Genomic DNA, 12,500 nt, shown 5'->3' on the forward strand with positions numbered 1-12,500 from the left:
CCAGCAGGAGAAACGCCTCTATTGAGCGTCCGAGCACACACACAGCCCAGCCCCACCTGCCCCACCTGCCCCGCCCGGGAAGCAGGGCCACCTAGGTGAAGAGGCGGAGGGTGCCGTCAGCCCCGGCGGAGAAGACCCACGGCTGGGCGGGGTGGAAGGCCACGTCCAGCACCCCCAGGTCTTTGGTCAGGCTGTGCCCCTTCAGCACCTTCACCGGCACCAGCAGCGGGTTCTGCAGCAGGTCGCTGTGGGGAAGGGAGAGGCTCAGGACGCGGGCGGCACAGTCCCCCCGGGGTGCGGGCGGGCGGGCGGGCAGGCACCGGCACTCACTTGTACACCATCCCGTGGCAGACGATGACACTGCCGTCGTCGGAGCCAGATGCAAAGAGCGGGTACCGGGGGTGGAAGGCCACGGCCCGGAGGGCCTTCTTGTGGTGCCTGAGGGGGGGACCAGGTTGAGGGGGGTGTGGGGGGGGGTGAGTAGGGAGCAGCCTGCCACCTGCCAGCACCTCACCTCAGCACCCTGTACGGCCTGGTGGACAGGTCCAGGTCAAACCACACCAGCTTGCTGTCATAGCTGCCACAGATGACGTTGTCGCCTGGGGGAAGACGCGGTGGTAGGGACCTGGTGGCCCCCTCACCTGCCCCCCACCAACCAGGGCGCCCCCTCACCTGCCGGGTGCACTGCCAGGCTGGACACCCACTTGCAGTTGGGCGTCAGCTTCTTGGTGAGCTCCTGGCGCAGCAGGTGGTAGAGGCGGACGCTGCGCTGGGAAGCCACGAGCAGGAAGGGCCGCACGGGGTGGAAGGCCACGCGCTGCACCTGGCCGTGGCCGCGGCGGAAAGGGCTCTGGCTGCGGCGCCGGCTCAGCTGGTGGATCAGCACCTGGCTGCGGCCCGGGGTGGCCAGCACCACGGCCATGTAGTCCCCACGACCGTGCCACGTCGCCTGCGTCACTGGCTGCGGGAAGGGAGGTGGGCTCAGCCGCGCCCCCCCGCCCCACCCCACCCTCCCCCTCCCCCACAGCCCCCGCACCTTGCCATGGCAGATGCGCAGCCGCAGGCCGACCCGGCGCTCCTCCTCCGAGGCTTCCAGCCAGTGGGCGGGCTGCGCAGCAGGCTCCGCGGGCGGGGTGAAGGCGCTCAGCAGCTGGTCCGTGCTGCCCACCACCAGCCGGTCCCCCAGGGCCGGGTTCAGCAGCAGGACCGCGTCCTCCCTGCGGCCAGAGCCCAGTGAAGGCCCCCGGGCACAGGACCACCCCCGCCGGTGCGGGCACCCCCGGCCTCATACTCACACTGCCACGGCCACCAGGCAGACGGTCGGGAGGGGGTTCCAGGCGACACTCTTCACCACGCCCCCCACGGGCACGGTCCTCACGCAGCGGGCGGAGGCCACCTCCCAGAGCCGCACCGAGCCATCGTCTGAGCCTGAGCACAGCGGATGGGCTCTCAGCACCCGGCCCCCAGCCCAGCCCCCATGGCAGGGCTGCCCCGCCCGAGGCCCACCTGATGCCAGCCACTGGCCACCTGGGGAGACACTGAGGCAGCGGACGAGGTCGCCGTGGCCCCTGTAGACCTGCAGAGAAGGGGCGGTGAGGGACGGAGCCCCGGAACTATGTGCTGCCAGCCGCCCCGCCCTGTCTGCTCACCAGGGCCTGGCACGTGGGGAAAGGCTGCAGGTCGCGTGGCCGGGGCAGTCTGGGGATGAGGTCCTCAGGGTCCACGTTCACCTGGGAGAGGAGCACGTGGGGTCAGCTGTGTCCACCCCCACTCCCCGCCCCCGCCCGGGAGCCCCACCCCCACCCCCCACCGCACACCCTCATCTTGCGCTGCCGTGGGCACAGGTAGAGGTCAAGGCAGCGCTCGAAGCGCTCCTGGATGAAGCGGCCGTACGCGGGCACAGCCCGCAGGCTCGGGAACCGGCGCGGCAGGAAGTTGAGCCTCCTCTCCTCGGGCTCCCGCTGCTCCCAGGCCATGCGCTGTGAAGGCAGGAGTGAGCCCGGAGCGCGGGGCGGGCGGGGGCAGGCAGACCCCAGCCTGCACCAGGCTCACCTCCTCCTTGCTGGGCAGGTACTCGGGAGGTGGGTTGTAGGACTCCGCGTGGCCCGGCAGGGCCAGCTTGGGTGCAGGAACGTGCATTTTGTGGCGGCCCAGCACCGCGTCAGGGTCCTCTTGGGCCCACAGGTCGTAGAAGCTGGGGGTGGAGTCCCGAGGACGGCGAGGCTGGATCCAGCCCATCTTAATGGCGTGCACCATGCGGGAGACCTGCAGAGGTGGCAGGGTCAGGGCGGGGGCAGGTGGCCGGGGGCGGGCCGGAGGATGGGGCCGCACCCACCTTCTCCTTCTCCACCAGGGACGGGATAAAGCTGCGCTTGTCAGCAGGCCGGTTGGTCACCGGGTGTATCATGAGGTCCCCGCTGAAGAAGTCCACAGCCGGCTGCGGGGACGAACAGAGGGGTGTGGGCCCGGGCCCCGCAGGTGCCCCCAGACCCTGGGGACAGCGGCTGCCCCTTACCTCGTACGGGTTGAAGCTCACATCCCCAAACTGGCCCCTCTGCAGTCGCCGCACCAGGGCCACCTGTTCATCTGTCAGCTGCACGCTGTGCCCCGTCATCCGGTCCCGCACCGTACGCCTAGGGGCTGCCCGTCAGCGCCGAGGCCCTGCCCCAGCCCGCGCCGCCCCAGCCCACCGGCCCTGTCCCACCCCACAGTCTCCGCCCCACGCCCGCACCAGTAGTCAGGGTTGTCCATCTTGTCCAGAAACTGGTCCAGCTCGTCAGGGGTGCGCAGGGGCTTATAGATGCGCCTGCCGTCCAGGTCGTAGCCCACGTGGGGGAAGTCATCGTACCACTCCAAGGGCACGTTGCCCACCGTGTTCCGGATGTCCTGGGGCAGGAGGCCAGCATATAGGCACTGGACACCCACTGTGCCCACCCGTCCCTCCAAGCCCCCCAAAAGATACAGACGAGGGGGAAAGGTGAGGGCAAAGGGACGGGCTTCAAGGCTAGCCAGGGGCAGCACCCGGGCACCCTGGCTTGTGCCCTCTCCCTGGGGTGTGACGTGGCAGGGCAGCCGGCACTGTCCCCCACCACCCCCTGGCCCTCAGAGGCGCCGGAGCTGTACCTTCACATTTTCCACTGAAGTAGCGCCAACGCCGGAGCCTCCCCCTGGATTCCTTGGCCAGGGCTCCGGGCAGCCACAGGCAAGGGTGACCTCATCGCCCGTGGGCTCCCTCCCCTGGCGGGGGGCCTTAGGCAAAACCGGGTAGCCACGGGCAGGGACTCGGGGAAGACCCCACCCACCCACCACAAAGGGACGCGAAGCCACCGCACTGTGACCTGCAGGCGCTCAGGGACTCCCCAGCCCCCAGCCCTGCCCCCCACCCCACCCTCAGCGGGCAGAGCAGCCACATTCCTGGACACACATTCCTGGTCGAGGCCCCTGCCAGCCGCCACCCTCCCTCCACCCAGCACAGAGACTGCTGCCCAGGCGGCCGCTTCCTGCAACAGTAGCCCCGGGAGGAGTGGCCCCAACGAGACAGCACGGCCGGGAGCCTGGGAACCCCTCCCCCTTACAGCAGGACAGGACCCTCTGGGAGCTGCCCCTCTGCACCTGCCCCCAGCCCCCAACCTGCCGACTTCAGCTCTCCCCGCTTGCCCATCCTCCAGGTGTGCCCCCGCGTGTCCCTGCCGTTGCTAGGAATGCCCTTCCTTCTCCTGTGACCCCCAAGTCTACACAGCCATCCCTGAATTGGACAGACCGGGGGTGGGGGGGTCGGTGGCCCAGAGAAAAGGCCCACGGGAGCACTCAGCAGGGGAACGGGGTGCTGGTGGGGGTTTCTCCAGAGCAGGAGCGCAGGCAGGACCCGGTAAAGTGGGCACACGCAGCCTGGGCCAGACCTGGAGGTTGATGCCAGGAGGGGGCAGGTGCAGGAGACACAGGCTGTGTCATCAGGCGACCCCAGGCACAAACCTGAGAGGGGGCGGCCAAGGGAGCTGGGGCTGAACTCCAGCCCCTCAAAGCTGTTCTCTGCCCCCTCCTCCGGGCACAGAAGGCCCAAGTGTACATGGGAGGGAGAGACAGACAGGGTGTGGCTAGGCGCTGGGGCCAGGGCAGCTGGGTTAACTTGGTCATGCCAAGGAAGAAGGCCCGGGTCATGGGTCCTGCTTGACCCTCCTGCCCCCCCGCAAAGAGGGAGGAGAGGAGGCGGCACAGCCCCGGTACCACCCAGAAGGGGGCTCCCACTTTCCCCGCATCCCCCAAAGACAGCAAGATGCTCCAGGCCCCTTCACCGTGGCGCGAGAAGGCAGAGGGACAGAGGGCCCCTGCTCCAAGCGGCCTCCAGGGGCTGGGAGGCGGGGAGGAGGGCGGGCCGGCGCGGGGGAGGGGCCGCCTCGGCTATAAAGGCCCGGCCCGCGGCCCTGCTCCAGCCCGGGACGCACACGTGCGCGCAGCGCCGCAGCCGCCACCGCGGGAGCCCTGAGACCCCGCGCCCCCCTGGCCTGGGCGGCGGCGGCGGCGGCAGCGGCATGCACAGCGCGCCGCGGAGCTGACGGCGGCCGCCGGCCCCATGTCCTTCGCGATGCTGCGCTCGGCACCGCCCGGCCGCTACCTGTACCCCGAGGTGAGCCCGCTGTCGGAGGACGAGGACCGCGGCAGCGAGAGTTCGGGCTCCGACGAGAAGCCCTGCCGCGTGCACGCGGCGCGCTGTGGCCTCCAGGGCGCCCGAAGACGGGCCGGGGGCCGGCGGGCGGGGGGCGGCGGCCCGGGGCCTGGGGGGCGGCCGGGCCGCGAGCCCCGACAGCGGCACACGGCGAACGCGCGCGAGCGGGACCGGACGAACAGCGTGAACACGGCCTTCACGGCGCTGCGCACGCTCATCCCCACCGAGCCGGCCGACCGCAAGCTCTCCAAGATCGAGACCCTGCGCCTGGCCTCCAGCTACATCTCGCACCTGGGCAACGTGTTGCTGGTGGGTGAGGCCTGCGGCGACGGGCAACCCTGCCACTCGGGGCCCGCCTTCTTCCACGCGGCGCGCTCTGGCAGCCCTCCACCCCCGCCGCCCCCGCCCCCCGCCCGCGACGGCGAGAACGCCCAGCCCAAACAGATCTGCACCTTCTGCCTCAGCAACCAAAGAAAGTTGGTGAGTGTTGGCCGCGGGCCGTCCCCAGAAAGGGAGGCGAGGAGGATGGGGCGCCCCCCACCTCCAAACCACCCGTGCAACCCACACCTGCCTGGCAGAGAGGGCGGGGCCCGAGGCAGGCAGAGCTCCCCAGCAGCACCTGTTAACCCACGCGCAACCCCGTGCCCGGGGCGGGGGGGGGGGGCGCAGCACGAGGAGGAGGGCGCAGCTGGAGCAGGCGGGGCCGGGCCTTCCCTGGACGTTCTCCCCACGAGTCCTCTGGACACAGGCTCCCACGGGGACCAGACAAGGGCACCCAGGGCCAGATGGGGGAGGAGACTGAGGCAGGGCCGACACCAACTTGGAAGCTAGGGGACCAAACCAGGGTTGGATCAAGCAACTCTGGCCACCCACCCTGCCCCCGGGGGAAAGAGACTCAGGGGCAGTGGGATCCACTTGCTCTGCCACTGGCCTAAGGCTTATCGGGCACCTGCCTGCCCTCCCCTGGCCCCTGCCCCTGGGGCTGCCCACTCGGACACCAGTGCAGCTGTGGGACCCGCTGGCAGGAGCGGGCAGGAGACTGGGGGCTGGGGGAGAGGCCCCGCTGCGGGAGACGCTGGCTGGCCGTGATTTACGGCTTCTGCTGTGCTTGGTGGCACTGGAAAAGCAGGGTGAGCAGGCGAGGAGAAAATACGGCGCGGCTCTCCCCAATCCCCACTTCCTCTCCAGACGGCACGCGCGAGCTCCTGGGGCCTGAACATCTGGGAAATTTAATTTTACAATTTCGGCTGTGCAGCAGCGTACTCTCCTCCCCAAGCCGCTTGGGGAAGCTGGGCTGAGCGTGGAAGGGGGGTGCTTTCAGCACCCCACCACCCGAGACAGCACCCAGTGGGGAAGCCCAGAGGTGCAGGCTGGCCCTGGTCTCTGCGCGGGCCCTGACACTGCCCTCCCCTCTGCAGAGCAAGGACCGAGACAGAAAGACGGCGATTCGGAGTTAGAGGCGGACACTGCTGGGCCATCCACGGAGAGCCCCCATGGACCTGACTCGGGCACAGGCCTCCCTGAGGGCACCCCCCAGGCCAGCCCTGCCCCAGCTGTGAGGGGGGCCGATGGACAGACAGGCGGTGGGACTCAGAGCTGGCCCAGCACTTGCCCAGCCCCACTGGAACTTTCCGTGCTGGCTCCCAACCTGGTTTTCTTCTGGTCGCTATGTGCTGGCATCTTTGATACGATAATATAAAGTCTGGAAACTTTGTATAATTAAAAGCAAAACAATTATCTTCTAAACACGGACGCACGCTGTCCTCTCCAGCAATCGAGAATCCACCCTGAGCCGGAGCCCGAGCCCACCCTCCCACCCCTCAGGGCTCCGTGGGCCAAGGTACCCAGTTCTCGGGGAAGGTCCCCCACTTTCCCGGGCTCAGGGCCGGCGCGCCCAGCACCCCCGACCAGGGAACTACAGCGTGGGGTCCGAAGGAGACCTGTGAAGGGAGAGGAGGGCGAGGGACCGAGCAGGACACAGGCAGCCCAGGCCCGGGAGCAGTCTCACCCCACCCCCATTCCAAGAGCCTGCCTGGTGTCCCAGTGCCCCGAAGGGTCCTCAGTGCTTGCGGCATGCAACTCACTGGTCGCTCTTCAGGGCCTCGGCACCTCAGCCTCTGCCCACGGAGCCCCACGAAGGGGGCCTGTGGGGGAGGGTAAGCGAGGGGCACTGTCTGGCAGAGTGAGTCCCCAGGCCTGAGGGCATGGACCAGGTGGCAGCTGCCTGTGTGTACCCCTGGGGCCCACCCCTGCCCCCAGCCCTGCAATTGGCCCCGGCAGCACTGCTCACACCGGGAGGACCCCTGGCTGCCCACCACCCACCCACCCACCCAACTCCCCCAAAGGCCCCACCTGCCCATGAGGAGGGCAATCCAGGCTTCTCCCCAGAGCTGTGCACAGCTGGTGGACCACTAAAATCGTGCAGGTGACAATTATAGACTAGTGGCGCGAGCTCCACGGGCACAGCAGAGAAGAGAGGTGGGGGCGGCTCTGTGCAGGCCACCCCAGCACCCCCAGGCTGGCCAGCAGCCTGACTTCCGGCCAGCGGGCGGGGAATGGCCATGAGCGCCAGGTGCCAGCCCCGGGCCCTGCAAGCCCTCAGCGCAGGCTCAGGGACCCCGGGAGAGGGCAGGTGCCGAGGCCCACGTGGGCACCGCAACAGGGCAGGGCTAGAGCCGCCCCCTCCTCTGAACAGACGGGCTCCAGGGAACCGAGAAGCAGGAAGCGATGGTGTAATTTTGGAGGAAATTCTCAAAGCCAGAGCCATTAAGGACTAGAAGGGGGCTGTGTCCAATCCGATAGAAATATAACAGGATAAAAAGTCACAACGGCAGGTTCCACTCAGAGAGAAACCCAACCCCAAATTTCCTCTCCTTAATCCTGCAGGAGCTTACAGCTGGCCAGCCAAAGGGGGGGAGAGGGCATGCTCGGTCACCCCCACCCGCCTGCCTGGAGAGCCAGGACCCAGGAGGAATGTGGGGGTCTGCCTGGGGGATGAGAAAGGCACCCCTTCCGCCCCGGGGCACTGAGGACACTGCGAGAACGCGACCCGCAGAGGGGCACGCGGGCAAGCAGGGACGCCCCCCAGGGTCTCCGGCCTGCCTCCCCTGCTCCCCGGGGCACCAGTGCAGTTCTGTGGGGACGGTCTGTGGCCCACCTGCCGCTCACCCACCGGCCTCACCTCTCCATACCTGGGCTAGGTGGGAGTGCACCCTCCCTCACAAATCCTCCCGAAGACGATGGGCGGCAGGGGGCAGGGGGCCGCATGCCCTGCACAAAGGCCTGAGAGAAGAGTGCGGGGTGAGGGGGACAGGCAGGGCGAGGCCGGAGGGGCATGGGTGTCAGGGACCCTTGGAGCCGGTGCAGGAGAGGAGAAGGGGCTGAGGGAGCCTCGGAGATGCCAAGTCGGTAGGAGAGGACAGGCCGTTGGGACGGTCCCCAGGGGCCGGCAGGTCCTGGCACGGGGCGCGTGGGCCAGGCCCTCGGCTGCTGGGCCTGTGACTCCGACAGCGGCTGCAGCTTGGCCAGCCTCGGGCCCGGGCAGTGGGCCCGGTCGCTCCCTGAGCTGCACCGGTAGCAGCAGAGGCTGAGAGCCTGGCCCGCCAGCCAGCAGGAGAGGGAGGGGAGGGGGCGGGGAGGGGCACGCCGTCACCCTCCACCGCTCCAGAAATTCAAACCAGACTGGGGGTGGCGGGCCGGCCCGAGCCCCTGCAGCCCCACGGGAGTCCACTTGGCTACTCACGGCAGCCGCCAGGCCCCCGTCCACCACAAACCCCACCTCCTCCCCAGGACGCCAGCCTCGCCCCTCCACCGAGCCTCCGCATGCCAGTGCCCCGCAGAGGCGGCACGAAAGCGGGGCCCAGCCCGCACCCTGGGCCAGCAGCCGCCTCTGCGGGCCAAGCAGGCCTGGAAACGCTCTGATGGCCATCAGGGCCAGGCTGTCAGCTCCCTGTCCCCAGCCCGGGGAACGAGCTGCTGCCGGCACCACGTGATCCATCGCCAGGCCGCCTGCGCCCGCAGGCCAGCCGGCCCCCACCCTGCGCAGCACCTGCGGGCTGCCAGGAAGCACATGTGACCCCGTGGGGGCGGGAGCCCGCCGACCCCTCCAGGGCCCAGACAGCCCCCAGCCTGCACTCTCCCAGGGGGCCGCCATGCCCCAAGGACGAGCCTTCGGGCGGCAGGGGTCCCCCGCCCCCCAGGCTGCACCGGACACGGGCGGCCGCCGGCTGATGTGTCGGCTGGGATTTTTCCGCTCTCGCAGAGCCCCCCCCCCAAAGTGGCTGCAGCTGTCAGGACCGCAGATCGGAACTGCAGGTACGGCGCTGGCCCGCTGCCCACCTCCCTCCCGCGTCTGTCTGAGAGAAAGGAAGCCGGCCCACCTCTGGAATCCTTCACTCTCTCCTCGTTCCGCCTCTCCCACCTGTCCCCGGGGAGCGCGGGGTCAGCCGCCCTCGCTCGGGCTCTCTCTTCCCCTTGCCCCTCTCCGATTACAATGCCGGCAGTGTTCCCTCAGCTCCCCCGACACGGAGCCCCCCCCCGCCCCCCGCCTTCCTGCGCGCCTCCTCTCTCCCGCACTCCATGGCGGGAGGAGGACAGGCCACGTGCCCCAGGCCACCTGCTGCAGCTGAACCCACACAAGGTGCTGGCAGGATGAGTCCTGAGTCCTGGTCGACGGGCCCAAGGGGAGAAAGCCAGGTCCCACTCGGCCTCTTCCTGCCCCAAAGACCAAAGCCAGCTGAGGGGATCCCGGCAGGGGTCGGGGTCAGAAGCAGAGCCCACCAGCTGTAGCCAGCCAGGCCAGGGTGGGGCGGGCGAGAAACTCGGAACCCCCCTCCCAAACCTCCTCCGTCAGACTGTCCCTCCCAGTTGCCGTCCTCACAGAAGTGCTGCTGGCCCGACCCACCCGAGCCGTCGGACGTCGTGTGGGCACAGGGCCCCTCCGAGGCCACTCCTTGACCCCTGACCAGTGCCTCCACGGCTGCTGGGGTAGAGAGAAGCAAGTCCACTCCCCCGCCAAGGGGGTCCATGGGGGAGGGGGAGAGGGCACCGAGGTTGCCCCTGCTCTTGGGTCCTCAGATACCCAAGACCCCCACCCACCTGCCCCTCCCCCTCCTGGGGTTGGCCAGGGTCCAGCGGGCATTCCCACGTGGGACACCCGAATCTCGGCTCCCTGCAGGCAAGGGCTCCCAGAAACTCCCCTGGGAATGCTGGAGGTGGGCACAGGCTTGGGACCCCCTTGCTAAGTGCCAAAGGCCCACTACGCTGCTTCACACATCCCAGCCCCAGCCCCTCTAAGACCTCATTCGAGAGGACTCGCCCCGAGCCCCTGCCCACACACGGCCAGCCCCCCACCCCGAGCCCTGTCCTCAGCGAGGCAGCCGCGGCCTGGGCCGGGACACATGCTGGCCCTGCTCAGCAGCCGGCCGCTCACCGCCTTTCCTACACAACTTGCCCCCACAAGCCTGCCCAGCCAGCCCCAGTCCAAGGCCACACCTCCAGCCCTAGGGCGACACCCACCCCACCCCCGCCCCGCCCCAGGCCCAGGAAACTGGCTCCAGTGGGCACAGGGCAGGCCAGGGCCTCTACCACCCAGGTGCCCCAGTGAAAGGGAGGGTGCTGCTATTCTCCAACACCCTCCGCCCTCCCCAGGGGGAACCCTGTCTCCCAAGTGTGACAAGTGGACCCAGGGGGGGCGGCGCTGGCGGGGGGCACCCCACACACACCCAAACGCAGCGGGCCTGGCTGAGAGGTGGTGCCTGGCAAAGGCAGCCAGGGGCGCCCTGAGGTCACAGCCGCCACACCCACAGCCCCCCCACGGCCACCTGTGAGGCCACGGTGTCATCGGGCCCCTCCCAGGCCAGGCGGCCGGGGCGACCCGAGGGTCTGTCGGAGCCTGGCCGTGGGACGGGGGCCCGCCAGGGAGGCCGGCGGCCCGCGAGGCCGAGACGCACGCTCTGCGCAACAGCTCGAAACCCGAGCCGCGGCTGCGCTGCCAGCAGCAAGCGAGCGCCGGGGGCCGAGGGCCGCGCCGGGGGCCGGGGCCGGGGGCGGGGCCCGGAGGACGCGGCTGCCGCTCAGTAGCCGGGAGGCCATTAGCGGCGCCTGGCGGGAGAGCTGGGAGGACCGCAGCCCGGACGCAGATGCGCCCGCCGCCCGCCCACCCTTGCAGGGCCGGGACCCCGGGGGCTCGCAGCCCCGCCCCCACCCCACCCGCCCAAGGCCTCAGCTTCTCCCAGGCCAGAGGCAGGGTGGGGGAACCCCGCTGCTGCGAAGGCCGCCCAGCCCCCCGCCCCCGCCCCTCCTCCCGGGGCGGCAGCTGGATGAGATCACGTCTGTGGGGGAGGGGTGCAGTGGACTTGTGGGAGCGGGGCTCCCCCCACTCACGGTGGCCAGGACCCCCGCCACGCGTGGCCTGGCAGCACGTTCAGGGGCTGCAGCCCTGTTGCTGCCTGGGATGTGAGCTGGGGGGAAGGTACGGAGAAGGCCAAGGTGCGGAAACAGGACCCAGGTCTCCCGAGAAGGAGGACCGTTGCTCACCCGTCAGTGCCTGGGGCCGGGGTCCCCCAAAGCCATGCACGGCAGAGGCCGGCGGTCAGAGGGCCTAGAAAGTCCGGGCCTCAAGCCCAGGCCTGAGGGGTGGGCAGGACAGGGACTGGGGAGGGGGAGGTTGGGCACTGCCACACCGCAGGTTCTCCCCCAGGAGCATGCCTTGTCAGGACACCACTGCTGGAGGCTGGCCAAGGCCTGAGTGGAGTCCTGGCACCACCGGCCACCTCCAAGGATGCTGCGTGGAGGAGGCGCTGCCCGACACAATGCGACCAAGTGTTCGCGGACGGTGGCCCCTCCCAAGTGCCAACCACCCAGGGCACAGCCCCGGGGTGGGGGAGGCTCCCGCGCCCCTCGCGTGCTCTTGCCCCTTGGGCTCCCGAGAGGACTGCTCGCCACCCCACCTCTCAAGCCTCTTCCCTGAAGCCCACCCTGCTTTGCACAGACGGCAGAGACGCGGCGACAAGTGTGTGTGTGTCGGGGGGGGGGCGGGGGGGCCGGGGCAGCACTTCTCAGGGAGGAGAGCATCTGTCAGGCCAGCCTGGTCCCTGAAAGCCGAGCTCTGCCGCCCCCTCGAGCCACAGCCGGCTGTGCTGGCAGAAGTACGGCTCCCTGTCACTCAGGCGACATATGGGATAGTCATCGCCGGAGGAAGCAGCCCCCACCCCGGCGGCTCCAGCACAGCCCGGGCCAGGAGGAGCGCCTCCCCGCGGGCGGGCCGAAGCCCCTCCCCCGGCCTCTGCACTCCATTTACAATCATCATCGATTTCTCAAAATACCGAATATAAAAAAGTAGCCGACAGGATGTGGCTGCCGACAGCCAGAGCCCCTGGGAGGGGGGGAGACAGGCCGGGAGCCGCGCTGCACCAGCCCCCCTTCACCGAGCACGCCCGCTGCTCCGGCCAGGAAACCAATTTATTTTGTTTTGTCTCTGTTCTCTGAGCGCACAGAGACCGGGTCGGGCGCGCAGCCAAGGCTCCTACAGCCGCTGCCAAGAGAGCAGAGGATGGGGGTGGAAGCTGGGGGGTGGGGGGCGCGTGTCTCCCCAGCCGGGGACAGCCCCTGGCAGGCGGCAGGAAGAGCCACCGGGCGGCAGGGACCGCCGTCTCTGCAGGCCCCCCAGCCCGAGGAGGCACACACCCGGAGGGCTCACGCCAGGGCAGTGGGCACGGGGGCCGCAGCCCCGCCCGGCGGCCAGGACACATTAGGGAGGGGGCAGCTGGGCGAGCAGCACGGCCACGTCTACCTGGGAGGCTCCTCAGCCTCAGCGTCCCCCAGAACCCACGGGCAG

At 69.7% G+C, this 12,500-nt stretch overlaps 2 protein-coding genes across 2 annotated transcripts in view; one reads left to right on the forward strand and one right to left on the reverse strand.

Annotated features, from left to right (window-relative positions):
- The window catches only part of BOP1 (BOP1 ribosomal biogenesis factor), a 21,048-nt gene continuing 8,548 nt past the window's right edge, over positions 1–12,500 (reverse strand). The window contains exons 4-16 of the mRNA XM_060128208.1: positions 2,732–2,886; positions 2,516–2,633; positions 2,336–2,437; positions 2,053–2,265; positions 1,818–1,979; positions 1,650–1,730; positions 1,507–1,576; positions 1,296–1,428; positions 1,037–1,217; positions 673–961; positions 515–599; positions 331–438; positions 1–245 (exon numbers count right to left, since the gene is read on the reverse strand). Of these exons, the coding sequence (XP_059984191.1) occupies positions 92–245; positions 331–438; positions 515–599; positions 673–961; positions 1,037–1,217; positions 1,296–1,428; positions 1,507–1,576; positions 1,650–1,730; positions 1,818–1,979; positions 2,053–2,265; positions 2,336–2,437; positions 2,516–2,633; positions 2,732–2,886 (1,851 nt within the window). The 3' untranslated portion in view covers positions 1–91. The remainder of the gene's footprint in view (positions 246–330; positions 439–514; positions 600–672; positions 962–1,036; positions 1,218–1,295; positions 1,429–1,506; positions 1,577–1,649; positions 1,731–1,817; positions 1,980–2,052; positions 2,266–2,335; positions 2,438–2,515; positions 2,634–2,731; positions 2,887–12,500) is intronic.
- On the forward strand, positions 4,468–6,389 carry SCX (scleraxis bHLH transcription factor). The gene is made up of 2 exons (XM_060127779.1): positions 4,468–5,143; positions 6,082–6,389. Exons 1-2 carry the CDS (start codon positions 4,571–4,573, stop codon positions 6,118–6,120), a joined length of 612 nt encoding a protein of 203 aa, XP_059983762.1. The 5' UTR covers positions 4,468–4,570; the 3' UTR covers positions 6,121–6,389.

The sequence above is a fragment of the Lagenorhynchus albirostris genome, chromosome 17 (assembly GCF_949774975.1).
Source record: "Lagenorhynchus albirostris chromosome 17, mLagAlb1.1, whole genome shotgun sequence".
NCBI lineage: Eukaryota > Metazoa > Chordata > Mammalia > Artiodactyla > Delphinidae > Lagenorhynchus > Lagenorhynchus albirostris.